Here is an 18,213-nt window from a genome sequence, read left to right on the forward strand (position 1 = left end):
CCTAGTCTTGTTGTTTTCCAGGACATCAGTCCTCATGGAGATAACACCAAATGTCTGAGATGTCTCTTGATAGGCTATCCTCCTGCAGAAACAGCAATTGTGTTAATTCAATGCTAGTTTACCCCTCCTTATGGTGTGTTTTTCAAACTTAAAGGTAAAGAAATAAAAAATCTTGGGCCTTAACAGCTAGATAAAAAGTTAGTTTCAATCACTTTGTTTATTGTCATTAATTCAGTCCTATCCATACACTATCTGTTGCTGTTCAGTTGTAACGTCAATTTATTATATCACTGCCACTGCCTGAGACATCATGAAAAAGACACCAAACATGTAGCCCAGTCAAATCATGAATGTACTGACACTTAACCAACTAACTCTTAGACTACCTCCACATACTGGGAATTCAGTCATGCGAAAGACACTCAATCAAATAGGACATTACAATCCATTTTCAAAAATTGTCAAGAAGACTTTACCTTTCACCCTTTTCCTTGACCTACCCCCATTCCTCAACCTTTTCAAACCTGAAAGAGCATCTTTCGGAGACAAAACTACAACAGTTAGATTGGCCACTTTCAGGGCTTCACAAAAAGTATAATTTTATCAGCCAACATAGAATAATTCCTTCAGTATAGGCTTGAAAAAACACCTTGCAAATATTTGCAAAATTATTTTGTTTGAAGGATTTCAATATCACAAGTACCATGTTCTTACCGTGGGGATTCCCCAAGATGGATAGTGCGTATATGTAACTTCTGGATCTCGTCTATAGTTCCTATGGTAAGTGCACTGTCATTAGCCAGGGCCAAACTGAAATTACAATAACATGCAACTAACCACAGAGAACGTATAAAGCCAGTTGACCACATAAAACACAAAGTCAACTTTGAAACACAGAGTGGGCCTAATATTTACATGCAAATGCGAGTACTTCACATTCTAAATGTTAAAATATTCTTACAAAACATAGGGGATGGTTCCCCTAAATCTCACAAATCTCACAACATGAAGCATTAAAACTGCTGATCAGAATTTAGTTCATATTGCTTCACAGTGCAGGAAATCATTGTTTCCTTGATTGGTGTTTTATAAAGGCCTCAAGATTAAGTGAACAGTTCATTTTACCTTACCAAGAACCTGATTTACCGTTAAGTATGTAAGATTTAATTTACCAACTTTAACATTTCTTAAAAAAATTTTTCCTTTACATGACAGAAAATTGGCTTAATGGTAAAAGAGCACAGCTACATGTTGGGGTAGAGATGTTGCGGGTGTAAAACAAAAAGCAATGCCAACAGTAAGGTCCAAGGCTGGTAATCTTTAGCCATGACACCTTAGACTACTGAGCCAAATATCCACTTATCCCTTATCAACTTAACAATAATCCCTTATGAATCTGATAACAAAACAGTCAACAATGTCAAATATCTCAGCTACAGAACTTGCCCTGAACAATGTCTAACAGGACTTGAGTGAAACACATTCAACTAAAAGAGTAAAAACCTCAGCATTACACCCATACCTGTCAGGGTAGCCCTCAGAGTTCAGTGGGCACATGTAGTTGACCTCCCGCAGATTCACATTAGAGAAGACCAGTTTGTGGTTACTGGAGTAGATGACAGTGGGACGGTCAGAGCAGGCGAACACGTTTGTGGTGGCTAGAGAGCGGAACGGCCGCAGACCAGTCGGTTGTGTACCCAGTGTGACTTTCTTCTTCTCACACAAGTAACCTTACGAAATAACAGCATAGGGTGAAAAAAGGCCTGAGTACAAAAGATTTGTCATGCACCAAAATTGAGTATTGTTTCCTCAATAGTAATTTATACCTAACTTCAATATTCAGAATTATGGTTTGACTATATGTTCATCCAATGTGGGATGGTAAATGTGACGTGTGTTAGTGAAATATCTTTTCACGGATTGCATTTAAACGTACTTTACTGAATTTTACTTGTTTCTATTACATTTTATGAATTACCCACGTATATTTTTTTATTTTTACGTCAAATAAGAACTCCACACATGTAATATAACATAACTGGAATAGTTCTGTTGCAGTGGGAATTCGAGACAAATTCTCAGAAATTGCTGGGGACAAGGGTAATGGCTTCTATGTTACCTGTATCAATGTTAAGGTTGAAGTAAAAGAGAGATCCATCCCCAAGTGCACACAATAAATAGTGAAGACCTTCAAATGTTGACATCAATATGGAACGAGGAATAATCTCTGTGAAAGGAAATCAAACCAAAATGAAAGCTATGATTCAATACTATGAAACTGAATCAGATAGATATTGTTTTGGTAATCAATGATGTCTTTCAAACTGAAAGTCAGTTTAAGTATTGTATCAACTCACCAGCTCACACACTGTGCCAAATCACAGTAATCTAACTTTTATGGAGTGTTCTGTCCAATATTACTTCAGGTATTGTTAACAGAGTTGGGTTAATCTCAATCATACAAGGACGGTTCACACCAGGGGCGGAAGAAACTGGGATGTAGACGACAGCTGGTTCCAGCCTCATTATCTAGTGAGTTTAAGTGCCATATTACTCACATTATTCTACTTTTTTTCAAAATTTTCACACTCAGTTTAACAATATATACAGGGGTAGCTAGTTATGAATGAGTGATATATCTGGACACTAACCCTGTAAGGACAAATTAATGACAAAGTCAGAGATGCCAGAGAAGCACCTGCTCGCACTGGCGGTCAGTCAGGGGACCAATATCAGTGATGGTCAGTCAAGGGACCAATCTCACTGATGGTCAGTCGGGGGACCAATCTCACTGGCGGTCAGTCAGGGGACCAATCTCACTGGCAGTCAGCTAGGGGACAAATCTCACTGATGGTCAGTCAGGGGACCAATCTCACTGATGGTCAGTCTGGGGACCAATCTCACTGATGGTCGGTCGGGGGACCAGTTTCACTGATGGTTAGTCAGGGGACCAATCTCAATAGTCAGATCTGCAATGTCATTAGTATGTACTCCCTAGAATGGGTGTGAAATAAACCCTGTTCCATTCAAGTACCATAAAGTACCCCTTTTTGGTTGAAGAACTTAAAGCTTCAGAATGTATGAGAATTGTTATAAGGCTCACTAAAGCCGAGTTCACTTCCCAAATTACGGAAGAGATTGTGTTCAGATGAACAGCAGATGCTGTGAGAGTCTTTCTTCAGATTTAAGTAGTCACAAACCAGCTACTGGATATGACTGCGCTGACATTGCCTAGGGGTCCAAATATAATTGATACAGCACACCCCAACTCACCTCCACCTAACATTTCAACATGCAAACTGTCAAAGTTTGGCAACTTGACGACCCGGACAGAAATGTCTGTCCATAACCCAAGGGCACATAAATCTGCCTTCTCTGAGTCTGCTCTCAGCGGGCTGATGTCAGCACAGGCCACCTCATGTTCCATAGTTGCTGTGCTGTAAAACCAAAGGAGAGAAACATTGGCGTACAGGTTTGTTTACATTTTGTTTGCTTGGTCTTTCAGGCTTTCCTCAAGAATTTTCCCCTTACAAACAGTCTGGTGTATATGCGAGGGGAAAAGATGTGACAAAGTCCTTTTCACATTAAGAGCACTGAAAACTGCTGACGTAATACCTACAGTGCTGGTTGCCATGGAAATTATGTGCACCAAGCGCCACGGACATCATGCATGCTGGACTAGAACCAGAGATATCCAAACATCTATACAAGTATCAAACACAGTTCCTCACATACACAACTATCACCCACAAGTTATAGTACAACTACAGAGATAGCCTCTGTGGAATCTTCAGTTTCTCTGCACACACACTCCATACTTTGTCAGTGATAATTCTGCTAGGTTACAGCCAATCTGACACACACTGGATTAGACCTCATTAATCAATGATTCGTGGTCTTGATTTTATTTATTAATTTGTTTGATTGGAGTTTTATGTCAAACGAATATTTCCCTTTAATATACCGCTGCAGCTAATATTATGGAGGAAGGAAACCCACAACCATCCACAGGTTGCTGGCAGATATATACATATATATATATATATATGCGCGGAGCGGAAGTCAGCATGAACAGGCCTAGAACTATGAGAGCACTGTTGAAAAGGCTTCTGGGCCATTGTACTACATATCATGGTAACCCCTAGCACTGATTGTAGAAATAAGAAGACTAATGTGATGGTGTGATACAGGCCCACACAACCTCACTGATATTGCTACAGGGCCAGTTGTCTTCAAAGAAATCCGATCAGGTGGCTAAACCAGCCATGGCCATTTCACAGGTAAATCATAAGATAGAAACATCTGGAAAAGTGAAGTAATTACAATCTGACCTTATTTGTTTGATTTCTCCAGGAGCAATTTCCAGGTAGAAGACTTGACTGCCGACAGCACAGACAACCTGCATGTTGTTACAGCTGGCTAGACTGATGTTCTTGCCATCTGGATGTGACCACTCACAGACCAGCTTCTTCGTCTCACAACTCACCAGGCGAATGGACGATGGCGTGACCTGTTCAACACATCAGTCGGGATGGAAGAGAAAAAAGTAGATGGATCTGAATGATTAGTAAAAACAGAATGTTTCTTCTTCCAAACATCAAGCTGAAATATGAAGTAAGCTTCATAATACAGACAACTTAACCATGCATGAATATACTTTCATTTATTCATTTAGTTGAATTCTGTTAAACCTGTAAATTCTACAGTGGGCTTTATGGACCATACTATCAGAGTTTGGGAACTCTGACACCACAGGAATTTTTTCCACCTTTAATCCCGACACTGACTGTTGTAATAACTCTTCAAAAATATTACTGAAATAATATTCTCAAAAATGCCTTCCTTCTGGTTAATATCAGGGAAAAAAGGTGATGTGACGTCAAAGTTCCTTAATACAGTCAGTATGGCCCATAAAGCCCACCATAGAATTCAAATATTTGAATGCCTTTCAACACTCTGTAAAAATATAAAAAAATAAATGAAAGTATTTTTACGCATGGTTTTCAGTTGTCTGTTGATAAGCCTTACTTTATATTTTAGCTTTCTTCTACTTTAAGCCATAAGCCATCATCTTACTCCTCTGACTGAAGTATTACGCTGCGCTCACGAGTTTTCACTTCGACTTGTCACTTTCCTGACGTGTGATGAACACACATCATATTGGCGGACTCGCCACGATATGGCTGAAATATTGCCAATGTGGTACTAAACCATAAACACTTATTCATTCATTCATTCATATTGGTGGTAGACAAGTCCTTCAGTGGTGTTAGACTGCCTAACCCTCCACACGAACATAGTCTGCCAAAGGCCGGAATTGAACCTGAACCTTGTGTGTCTTAGTAACTACTTGGCCATAACCTGCTCCTTTCAGAAATAAAGACCGGAGATAAAGGAGATGAAAGTATCTTACCTGAACAACCTGTTTGCCACAGACATTGCCGCAGTAGTAAGTTTGCTCATTTGCCTGAAACCCTGCCATCTCTATTTCTTCTACTTCCTCACCACTTAGAGTCAACACTCTGTAGAGAAAAGTTGTTGAATGATAGGCACATGCGCAGCTTCTAACAGTAACAAGCGCTGACTTCAGCACCATAAACAAGAATGTTTTGCAAATAATACTGAGCCAATTTTGATTTTGTATTCAGTTTTTTTCAGTTGTTGAAAAGCAAAATAAAACCTCTGATTATAAAATCACAGATCTAGTTAAAACACACATTTAGGTATAAGTTGAAAGGATAGCACAAAACAGAGTGAGCATTTACACCAGTAAGGGCAACTACCAATTTGGACTAGCATTTTCCCCATTTTTTGTAAACTCTCTTAGTGGATTTTGGATTTGTAAACTGAGACTTTTGCCTCACAAGAAAACTGGATTATCAAGGGATAATAGGTTATTCCACTGTTTGCCCTTACCTAGTCTGCCCCACAAATGACAGAACAAGGGTGTCATCATGTTTGTCCGAGGCCACTTTAAGAGGCCACATGCCCTTGATGCCTGGCAGGTCTATGCTGGCATGTTCATGAATTCCGATGCCATTTCGAATAATTCGTAATGACCCCTCCTTGTAGGCACCAGAGCACGTCACCAACTGCAAATAAAACCCTCTGTATTTATATGTAAGCATAAATCAATGACATTTTGCTTCTGATTATGAAGAGATTTCCTCCGGCTATTTGATTACTCAATCTTCTCACTTATAATCTTGAAGTCAAAATAATGGCCTTCAAAATCAAATACTGCAACTTGTTTTCTGGCCATCTCAGTCTGCTGCATTGCACTCCACATAACAGTAGGCACTTAGACCACAAGGCCAGAGGAAGATCTTGTTCCCATCTACTGATGTCCATTGCCCAAACATGACTGCCTCTCGTAAACTTTGACCTTGAACTCACCTGTCCTTGACCTTGTCTCTCCAGGTCAACCACACACATGTCGACGATGGGACCAAGGTTAGTAAAAGTTTCCATAACTTGTACGTAAGAACCACTGGCATCTGCCACCACATTGAGCTTTACTAGCTGAGAGTCACCCAGACGAGAACCGATATAGACCACACCATTATCTAGGTAAGTAATGCATTCTGCTGACACTGTCTGTAAAACAAAAATAACACAAAGGTTACTGGTATGATTGGTACAAGGGACAAACTGTCGAGGTGTCTTTCAAAATGACCAAATTTCAGCAGCTGTACTGCACTGCCTTAGATGGTTGCATATTGAACTGATTGTATTAATTTTAATAATTATTTATGCTGTCCTCAAGAGAATTTCACTTCTTATTTGGGGGAGTTTCCAGTTCAATTTCTTTTGACGCTTTACCAATCACTTGAAGCTCATGGTTCTGGAGGCACAAGTCAAACTTTTCCTTCAGAATTTTATTAAATTCTCAAATGTTCAGCAGCTCAGTTTTCTCCATCGTTTGTCCACTCTAAATAATGTTTTATTTCAGATGCCAATGTTAGAGTAAAAGTTATCCAAAATAGTTGCCTAATACTTCTGACAGGTCACCTGATACAGTAGGGCTATTTTCACCTTCAGAGTTTTACGGTGAAACTCTCCTGTTAGGGGTGGCATTTGGCAAAACCTGGCTAACACCACAATGCTTCACCAAGTATCTGACAAATTTCTGGACATACAACTGCAGTCCAACCAGGCAGAGTTGGATTCACTGTAGCAACAGTATCAGTGAAAGACTATCATTTTTTAAAAGTAAAACTCGTTTGATTGTTGTTTTATGCAATGGATTGGTAGTACATCGAAAACTTAGTAATCTGTTTTATTGGCTAGAAGGTTAGATTGGCTACACCGGTAACATTTCAAAATTCCTATCATAGCGGATGGGATAGATATAAGCCACTTTGTGAAAGAGTCTGGGCAGGGAGAGAGACAGAGCTGGCCTGCCATCTATCCTCGGCGAGAGCTTGCTGGTAGAATGTGAACAAACTGCCAGCCATCAATAAAGGAGCTATTGGTGCAAATATCAGCGTCTGTTCATCCTTCTCCCCTTCACAGGCCACGGGGATAAACCCTGGCTAATCATGCCGGGTTGAACCTGTACATCGGTTCTGTTGATGTCACAACCTGTTCTCAGTTGGCGCCACAACACCAACAAGCTCAGTGCACAAGCCTGCTGACTTCAACTGAGATAGAAAGTTTACAACTTGAGAATGTAGAAAGAGAATGCATATGTAAAAAAGTATTGTTCGAGACAAAGGTTGAGACGGATGGTTTAATTGTGTTTTCTGACATCACTTCCTGCCTCATCACTATTACCTCAGTGACACCGACGTTCAAGATTTCTGTACAAAATTTACTAGTGTTGGCAGTGATGTAAAGCGAAAGGTAGAGAGCGACGCATGCCCTATAAAAAGAATGAAGAAAAGCTGGTACTATGGAATTGAATTGGCTCATAGTTGCAATAATATCCACTACTTGCCTCTCCTAAGAGCTCCAACTTGAGGTTTTTGACCACAAATGTGCCATCCATCTTCTCCTCCTTCTCCAACAACAACATAAACAGTCTTCCCACCATGTCCCCTAACAAGTAGCGAGAGCCATTAGGATCTACCTTTCCAAAGCAGGTGATGGTGCTTTGCTGTAAACACAGAAGATCAGGAATTACATGTCTAAATGAATGTCTGTACAACAAGAAAGCTTACTACAGAAGTTAAACCCAGGTTTCCTGCTTAGAAATTTTACCTTAACTGTGAGTTTGAATACAAACACGTTAGCAGGAAGTTTGGAGGATGTACGTCTAAATACATTGAGACACAGCACCATAAAAAAAACTTTAATCACCTCAAATCCCTAAGCAGGCTATATTGGTGATTTTTGGCCAAAATCTACATCCATCATCAAATAAAATTTGCAGTATTTATCAAGAATAGCTCAAATTACTTCCTAGCAGTAAATATAAAATTCACACCTGCACCATTTATGCTGTGAAAATCATTCTTGCAACTCACATAAATTTTAGGAATTTTCTTACCATTCTGAACAGTAATACATGCACAGAAGAAACTGATATTTTGTGAATCATATTTATTTGGGCTATTCTAAAACAAGGAAAATTAGACTGGATTTGCAATAACTATTATTTTGCTAAAAATCTCTGGTACAGCTTTACAGAACGTCAAGATGAAACTGTTTCACATTCAATCTGTTACCTTGATGGCAGGAGGGGCAATGGCTACATAGGAATCATTCTTATGATAAGTGATAGAGTGCTGTCCCAGGATCAGGGCTCCTCCATACGGCTCTGGAACTGACAACAAACCAACCATTAGTACACATCACTATAACGCTGTGCTGTCCCAGGATCAGGGCTCCTCCATACGGCTCTGGAACTGACAACAAACCAACCATTAGTACACATCACTATAACGCTGTGCTGTCCCAGGATCAGGGCTCCTCCATACGGCTCTGGAACTGACAACAAACCAACCATTAGTACACATCGCAACAACGCTGTGCTGTCCCAGGATCAGGGCTCCTCCATACGGCTCTGGAACTGACAACAAACCAACCATTAGTACACATCACTAGAACACTGTGCTGTCCCAGGATCAGGGCTCCTCCATACGGCTCTGGAACTGACAACAAACCAACCATTAGTACACATCACTATAACACTGTGCTGTCCCAGGATCAGGGCTCTACCATACGCCTCTGGAACTGACAACAAACCAACCATTAGTACACATCGCAACAACACTGTGCTGTCCCAGGATCAGGGCTCCTCCATACGGCTCTGGAACTGACAACAAACCAACCATTAGTACACATCGCAACAACACTGTGCTGTCCCAGGATCAGGGCTCCTCCATACGGCTCTGGAACTGACAACAAACCAACCATTAGTACACATCGCAACAACACTGTGCTGTCCCAGGATCAGGGCTCCTCCATACGGCTCTGGAACTGACAACAAACCAACCATTAGTACACATCGCAACAACACTGTGCTGTCCCAGGATTAGGGCTCTACCATACGCCTCTGGAACTGACAACAAACCAACCATTAGTACACATCGCAACAACACTCTGCTGTCCCAGGATCAGGGCTCCTCCATACAGCTCTGGAACTGACAACAAACCAACCATTAGTACACATCGCAACAACACTGTGCTGTCCCAATATCAGGGCTCCTCCATACGGCTCTGGAACTGACAACAAACCAACCATTAGTACACATCACCCCAGGCAAACTGCCTTTCAATGACTTCAACACACCACAGACTGTAAACAGTTCTCCCTTACCTGGAATCACCATAGTCGCCTCCGTCTCCACGGTTTCTTGTTTCCACGGGCCTTTCAGGAACTCCTTATCTCTCAGGGAAATTTCATATGTTTTAGTATGTCGGCCATGTTGATCCTGTAACATACAGGGAGACTTTACATTTACTGTGTATCATTATACAGTTATAAATATGGTCCAATAAGATCAGACGGATTGTATGCAACAAAAAACCCCATAAAATACCACTCCATAATGTACAAAACAATTCACAATAACCTAATATTAACTTACTATCAACCTGGTGAAATCAGACGAGAATGTCTCCATACATGTTACGTCATTGCCTAAATAATGGCTGAAATGAAATCAACTGTTGACACCTTGTCAGTTGCATCAGCAGAATCAAGGATGCCTCCTCTCAGGCTCTGGCCATCACTGAAAATGAGCTCACATTGTTTCTCTTCCACAGGAAATAATTAATGCCAATATTCACTAAGAATGACGGTCTTCAGATTACCTCTATTTAGGCGCACCCTCTACTTATACATTTTCCACTTATAATTCGAGCGTCTTCCATAATAAAAGCCCAGTTAAAACTCTTTGTACAAAATGAGTAAGACGAAGTACCTAAACTGTACCTTAACGAAGTACATATACAAGTTAAAGAAGTTTATTCAATAATTTATATGTTTGAAGTATAACTGACAAAATCCATTCATACAGTTTGTTAAGCAATTTGTGCACAATCTATTTTTGGCACACTGTTTAAGGTCATATTAGAGGTAATCTAACAGACTGCGAGATTCAAAATACAACCTTTTGGTGCGAACAACTCACCTGGTAAATAAGTAAGACAGAGGGGGTGGGGAGACCATAGAAAAATTTGGTGTGGATAACTCACCTGGTAAATAAGTAAGACCGTGGGGGTGGGGCGACCATAGAGAAATTTAACATCTTGAACCGTCAACTCATCAAGTCTGTAATAAGCAATATAGCTCAGTAAAAGTTAAAAGCTGTAAAACCTCTTCTTGTTAAAACTTAACTCCAGCAATATATAATGAAGTCCTCCCCTCCAAGCTACAATACATAATTTTTAACCCACTTACATCATTACATGCAAATGCCTTTAAACAGAAACACAAAGTCCAGCATTTCACCAAATGTTTGGTATGTCCAAATGCACTTTCAGAAGGATATAAAGGCTTTAAAATGATGACTGATACCCATACTTTACTTTTTCTGATAAGAAATTAATTATTCACAGAAAACTGCCCCAAAAGATTGAGTGAGTGAGTGCTTGGGGCTTAACGTCATACTCAACAATTTTTCAGTCATATGACGACGAAGGAATCATTAGGGTGCATGTACGTGTAATGTGCCTCCTTGTTGCAGGATGGATTTCCACCGCTCTCTTATTTAGTGCTGCTTCACTGAGACGACTTACCGAAGGCCAGTAAGCCGCCCCGCCCGAGCCATTATACTGATACGGGTCAACCAGTCGTTGCACTATCCCCTTCATGCTGAATGCCAAGCGAGGAAGTTACAACTTGGTCGTGCGTTTCCCCGAGCACGGTTTCCACCCACCATAATACTGGTCGTCGTCGTATAAGTGAAATATTCTTCAGTACGGTGTAAAACACCAATCAAATAAATAAATAAATAACAAATGTAAGAGGCAAAAATGAAAAACTGATACCTGATGTTGAAGGCTTTCAGCTCCTTGTTGTCTCTGTCAAGGGGAATAACCTTGAAAAGCCCGTCGTAGAGTCTGAGCCCTATAGCCCGACACTGAGGGTCAATGATACCAATAATCCCTGTCTCCGACGGCCGGCCTATACGGTCCTAGAACATGATAAAGAAGGGGGATACACTACTTATGATATACCATTTTAAGAGAGAAGACAACAGGAGCCAAAATGTATATATGCACAGACAGAGTAATGTATACCTTCTACCGTCAGAAAACACTTATTGCAATCCAAAATCGTACACTGAGAAAAAGTGCAGCCTTGTTATCGGTTTTAACCAACGTGGTGTGAGTTATTCTAATTGCTGTTCCTGCTTACGTCACCCAAATTTGGTGTTACATCTAACCATACTATATGCGTGGAGTGACATGACATCATATTTCTGGTTGCTCTAACATGGCGTATCCCATAGCCTTGTTAGAATTTCTTATCATTATTTGATTTACTAAGTTACCCAGCACTTCAAAAAGAAATGTCTATCCCTGTTCATGTTTATTTCCAAGCTCTTCCTTAACACATCTGTAACTCAGGTCATATTATTTCTTGTCTATTCTTTTAAGTGATTTAAAACACTGAAATATTGCAAGGAAGTTGTAACCTGTTAAGCTATATACCCCTTTTTAAGGAATATTCACAAAAATTGTTAGCAAAAGTTCAAGAACATGAGATGCGGAGGGAGTATAACTACTTGTCAAATCAGTGTTGTTACATACAAAAGAGTACATCTGATCACTTCATATATGTACACTTCATCTTCCTTGAAAGTTTAATTACTTAACTTTTAGGTGTACCTGAACTCCTGATTTGGTAGAAGAATAACTTGAAAGTATAATTACTTAACTCACATGTACTTGAACTCCTGATTTGGTAGAAGAATAACTTGAAAGTATAATTACTTAACTCACATGTACTTGAACTCCTGATTTGGTAGAAGAATAACTTGAAAGTATAATTACTTAACTCACATGTACTTGAACTCCTGATTTGGTAGAAGAATAACTTGAAAGTATAATTACTTAACTCACATGTACTTGAACTCCTGATTTGGAAGAAGAATAACTTGAAAGTATAATTACCTAACCTATGTGTACCTGAAATCCTGATCTGGTAGAAGAATAACTTGAAAGAATAATTACTTAACCTATATGCACCTAAACTCATGATTTGGAAGAAGAATAACTTGAAAGTATAATTACTTAGCTTACATGTACCTGGACTCCTGATATGGAAGAAGAATAACTTTAATATCATTAGTGAACACACCTGAACATTGCCATGAGCTCTGGTTATGATGTCAATGTTTTCCCCATCTTGATGACATTCAAGGATCATTGCATGATACCGGCTTGTCAATAGAAACAACAAGTCTTTGGTTTCGCCCTGAAAAGAAAAATTTAACAATGCACAAGTGTTTACACCATGGATGCATCTAATGTCACACAACAAGGTCACCAATAATGGAGTACCAAATTACAAGCTCACATATGCAATACTGGAGTATCAAAGAACAAGATTACTACACATAAGTAAACAACAACCTGCAATTAGAAAAGTTCCCCAAACTCTGTACCTTAATACCTCTTAGACAGAAAAGCAGATGAAAGTAAAAAAAATCTGATTAGTTCCTCTCATGTGATATAAAAATTGATCATAGGTGCTATACAAAAATTTTTCATTCCTGATAAAATTAACTTCTTTTCATTCCATGGTGGTATCTTACTGGTGGCCTAAACAGTTCCATCACAGCAATCCGCCCGTAAATCCCCACTTCTTTGATAGGCCGCAGACCTTCTGGTGTAACCACATATATTTCCATCCTGGTATTCTTTGCAATGATCAGATTCAGGTCATTTGGAGAAGTAAAGTTACCTGGGAAAAGAAAATTCTGAGTTGAAAATGATTATCACAATTATTACTTTCTTGGGATTCATTTATTTGATAGGTGTTTTACGCCGTACTCAAGAATGTTTCACATATACGACGACGATGACCAGTGTTGTATTATGGTTTGAGGAAACCAGGTATTTTTTTAAGAGCACTGTTGAACTTCAAAAGCATTCACTGGATTATACAGAAAATAGTAAAGGGTCACGATGTTTAGATCAGTATTATAGAGATCAATGGCAGCAGAAAGGAACTGATCCCTGATACAACTTTCGCATTTCTTGTGACTGAGTGAGTGAGTGCTTGGGGTTTAACGTTGTACTCAACAATTTTTCAGTCATATAACGACGAAGGAATCCTTAGGGTACATGTACGTGTAATGTGCCTCCTTGTAGCAGGATGGATTTCCACTTTTATTTTAGTGCTGCTTCACTGAGACGACTTACCGAAGGCCAGTAAGCCGCCCCACCCGAGCCATTATACTGATACGGGTCAACCAGTCGTTGCACTATCCCCTTCATGCTGAACGTCAAGTGAGGGAGTTACAACTTCCTCTTTTATAGTCTTAGGTGTGACTCGATCAAGGATTGATCCTGGATCTACCGGTCCCGAAGCGAACGCTCTACCAACTGTGCTATCCGGGCCGGTACATCTCTTGTGTGTGTGACTTCTCCCACAAGCATGCTGCCTATAAATTGTAGTGCCAGAATTTACGATTCAAGCATAAATTTAAAAAATTGATACATGAGTTTTTTGAAGTGTGGTTTATTTAATATTGACTGATATATTAGGTTGATCAAATAAAATACTGGGTAGCTGGTCAGATACATGAATCTTATCAAGGATGTGAAGCCATTAATTTGCACTACAAACCACGCAGTGAGGACATTGGCTTTATGTGCATCTCAAAGTCTGTAAAAAAATGTATTGCTTACATTGATTAGGGTTATTCATTCAAAGAAACTTGGGGTCAAAAAAAGGGCTTTAACACATATGTATTTGCTGCAATGGTCACAAGGACTCATTGTACACAACCTATGAAAACGTAGCAAAAGGGGTTTACCCTATTAGCACGAAGGTCTGCCAGCAACCTATGTATGGGTTTCCTCCCACCATAATGCTGGCCGTCACTGCATAAATGAAATATTCTTGAGTATGGCGTAAAACACCATAAAAAAATAAATATAAAAACTTATGATGGATCTTCAATTAATTTGTTTTAGATTCACTTCAAAAAAAGTTTGAGGGGTCTCGATGAAACTTACAATACTGTACCACCACATGACTTGGTTTGTTCTTGTTAGTGTCATGCATTTAATAATATAACAGAGGTCGATCATATATATATCGAGACATATCTGTCCAACACCTCTTTGTAAAAGCAGCTCCTCTACCACTACCAATTGCAAATCTAGCAGTCAGGCGAAACTTTATGGATGCATCTTGCAGCTCTGTCTGCGCAATCGAACTACCGGGTGGGCCTAAATACGTCAGATCATGCACGGATAGGCACGGTCACATTCTCAGTATGGAGTATATTTGTAAATTGGTTTGTTCAGTATATACTGTAGTTTGGGTCTATGTTGCAGTGAATGGCCAACGATCAAGTGCAATGTGGTGTATGCGTACAATAACACCAATGATCATCTGTATAGAGCTCCATCATGTGGGTTGTTGTTGTTGTTGTTGTTGCGGTGGTCAGGTACTTGGTGCCTGGCGCTTTACAAACCGACAGAGGACAATACAGCTTACCTGTCACACAGGCACTCACAGCCGTTGGCTTATGCGCTGTCACAACGTAATTGTGCGCCATTGTGATAAACTGTTAATGTGGGAAAACTGCGAAAACAAAATATTTTAGTGCCTTTCACGAGAAATGGCGTTTACTGTGAAGTGCGCATGCTTGGCGCGAACTTTTCTTTGATTTCCTCTGAGAGTTACTTCCCCATGTACCCGCTGTCCCCACTAATACTGGCCAGCTAGTGGCGAGGCTCGTGCACGATTTAGTTAATAATAAGAAAATGACCTTAAGTTAGTTTAAACTGATAAATTATTCAGTTGGCTAAGAGTTAATCTATGGCATTTTGAATGTTCCGATGTAAACCCTTTCCAAGTTTCTAAAATGACATATTTTCATAGTTTTGACATCAGATGAAAACCGGCCATAGTTTGTCTAAGATTTTATTAGATAGGCCTATTTGTAGATCCATTGATTACAGTTTTTTTTTTTGGAAAGCGTTACACATCCACTCTACGCTTTGTGTTCTTTGTGGTGATTTATACGCCAATATATATGTACTTACAGAGTTGGGGGGGAAATTATCAAGTGTTCGGGGCCTCCGTGGCCGAGGTGGTCAGAATGCTTGTTAGTGGTTTGTTGTTCTTATTTGGAGCGGGTTACGCTGATATGTTGCTGGTGTTAGTTTATTTTCAAATACATTGTTTGATGCATCATTGCTATGATTTTGAATGAATAGTAGGAGATGTATGTAGCGTTGTTTACCTATTTCCATGAAACCTGATTCTTCCCAGAGTGCTAGGTTAGAAACAGCGTTAAGACAGTGATAACACGCAGCGCGTCCTTGTGGATACTTTCTGTGGTGCCGGTAGACCTATATATCGGACCTGTAGTGATATTGTAGCAAGCTTTATCTGCATATTCCATTGGTGATAAAACATTATACATAGTATCTAAGCATTTTCTACTCAGACGATATTTAAGAACTCTGCACATCGTCCTGTATAATTTTTCTTAACAGTGCCTATACAAGTTTGCCCATTTAATCAGTTTAGTGGAAGGTTTAAGAATTACCCCGACAAACACGTCAATTTCTGTCCGCGGGTTGCGTTCCACATTGCTACTATTGGGCTAACGTTCCGGCCCGCAGCATTCGCGCGTGATTTGCGACCCGCGGTCCACGAGACGAGATGTTCTCAACCGGCTTCCATAAAAAAGACTCAACTTTATTGGCATGTGCCTGACATGATGAAAAAATTAGAGTACCGGTAGTTTAGGTTTCTTAGCTGTGTAAATCTGTATCCAAGTTTTATCAAGTCTTCTGGTTTCCTAAAATGTAATTAATCTTGGCGTGTCCTGCTAATGATTATTAGCATGAGATAAACAAGAACATCTTAATATTGTTTTAGAATTGCTTTAATAATCACAGATTAAGATGTTTCACAACTACATATATAGGTAATTGGGTATATTAAAGCTAACCGCAAGGTTTACCGTCCACTGTTACAAGCCCGCGAGGTGCCCGCCGTGGCGATACCTGTTAGACCCAGGGGTAGCGTGCAAGAGCCCAGTTGGTACAAGCACAGTAATTACCCACGTTTTCCCTGTAATGCCCGACACAGGCCCAGTGGGACAGCCCACACCGGCTTTGGGCCAGGGAGCAAAACGAGCAGGCCCGATGTGGGTGCCCACTGTGGGCCCCTTGTGGGTGAAGAGGGTCTACCCGCATTGGCAAACCCTCTGTTAACGGTAAAACAGTAACCGGTAAGTGAACATGAACATCCCGTAGGCTTATTGTCACCAAGAACCCAAATTTTTTTTACCACTTTAGTTATCACTTCGCTGGGAGTTGATACTTCATATACTTTGCTCGAGATTTTGCCTCCATTTCACATCGACTCAGTTTGGACACTGGACAGTAATATATAGCCTACGTGATCTTTATTTATAGTCCTCTGATATCCATGGTCACTAAGCAACCATGATACATCGCTAAACGATTGCTTTCATTGGTTGGTGTTTAGCGTGGTATATTCAGTAAATAGATCACTGATACAATTATAATAGAGACCTTTAGTCAGAAATCACAAGTTTACAACGTGTAACTTCAAAGTACATTAAGTTTACCTATTCCAGTTTGAAGTTACATGCTGAACTTATAACTTCGTATAAGTGAAATATTCTTGAGTTCGGCGTATACCACCAATCAAATAAATAAATAAATAAATAAATAAATAAATAAATAAATAAATAAATCCAATCCAGCTCAATGTGAGTGTACATGTCATGTCGCTGGAAGGAACGTGATCCCAAACAAAATTCATGTTGGATTACTTAAATGACATGAATCGACTCTTTATTAACACTCCTGGATCGGGTCATACCAAAGATTTAAGAAATGGTGATGGTTGCAGCCTCACTTACAGGGCTCAGCAATGAGAGATCAGAGTAACGAAACAGGGGCCACTTTCACAAAACTTGGTAAGTCATATTTCTCAAAACTTTTTTCGTAAAAGACGTTGTCAGGGTTATAGTGCCATAAGGCCACGTCATTTACGAGAAAAGTTACGATAAAATTGATTTACGAAGTTTTGCAACTGGTTGGCCTGGTGTCAGGATATAATGTGACCGCATGGATGTGGTGTCATGCCTGGTGTCTTCGGTATGTTGCTTCAGTGGCCCCATGCAGCACTTAAACTTGGTGATATGGACTCGCCGCAAAAAGACAGAGCACACGTACACATACCTAATGACTCCTAGTCGTCATATGATGATGGGGATAGGAATTTTCCAAACCTCCTTTTATTTATTTGATTGGTGTTCAGTATGCATTGTGCTCAAGAAGTTTTCACTTATATGAATACGATCAGTCATGAGCGGAGTAAACCGGAGCTACCGGAGTAATCGATTCCTCGACTTATAAAGCCGCAGTCAGTCGAAATTTTCTGTCCGAATCCAGAACTGAATAATTACCTTCCGTGTCTGTATGCATCATGTAATATATATATTTTTTGTCTGTTCTTTAGCGCCATATTCAAGAACTTTTCCCTAATATAATATTACAATGCATGATTTCATTTTGCATGATACACACTTGTTA

At 39.8% G+C, this 18,213-nt stretch overlaps 1 protein-coding gene across 1 annotated transcript in view; it reads right to left on the reverse strand.

The window, feature by feature from the left end:
* The window catches only part of LOC135467143 (DNA damage-binding protein 1-like), a 25,956-nt gene extending 10,692 nt beyond the window's left edge, over positions 1-15,264 (reverse strand). The window contains exons 1-17 of the mRNA XM_064744906.1: positions 15,128-15,264; positions 13,212-13,360; positions 12,755-12,871; positions 11,440-11,585; positions 10,645-10,720; positions 9,764-9,878; positions 8,670-8,767; positions 7,940-8,098; positions 6,397-6,597; positions 5,917-6,092; positions 5,414-5,522; positions 4,332-4,510; positions 3,274-3,437; positions 2,120-2,227; positions 1,523-1,730; positions 715-810; positions 3-82 (exon numbers count right to left, since the gene is read on the reverse strand). Of these exons, the coding sequence (XP_064600976.1) occupies positions 3-82; positions 715-810; positions 1,523-1,730; positions 2,120-2,227; positions 3,274-3,437; positions 4,332-4,510; positions 5,414-5,522; positions 5,917-6,092; positions 6,397-6,597; positions 7,940-8,098; positions 8,670-8,767; positions 9,764-9,878; positions 10,645-10,720; positions 11,440-11,585; positions 12,755-12,871; positions 13,212-13,360; positions 15,128-15,188 (2,242 nt within the window). The 5' untranslated portion in view covers positions 15,189-15,264. The remainder of the gene's footprint in view (positions 1-2; positions 83-714; positions 811-1,522; positions 1,731-2,119; positions 2,228-3,273; positions 3,438-4,331; positions 4,511-5,413; positions 5,523-5,916; positions 6,093-6,396; positions 6,598-7,939; positions 8,099-8,669; positions 8,768-9,763; positions 9,879-10,644; positions 10,721-11,439; positions 11,586-12,754; positions 12,872-13,211; positions 13,361-15,127) is intronic.
* Between the last annotated feature and the right edge of the window lie 2,949 nt (positions 15,265-18,213).

The sequence above is a fragment of the Liolophura sinensis genome, chromosome 6 (genome assembly GCF_032854445.1).
Source record: "Liolophura sinensis isolate JHLJ2023 chromosome 6, CUHK_Ljap_v2, whole genome shotgun sequence".
In the NCBI taxonomy this organism is placed as follows: domain Eukaryota; kingdom Metazoa; phylum Mollusca; class Polyplacophora; order Chitonida; family Chitonidae; genus Liolophura; species Liolophura sinensis.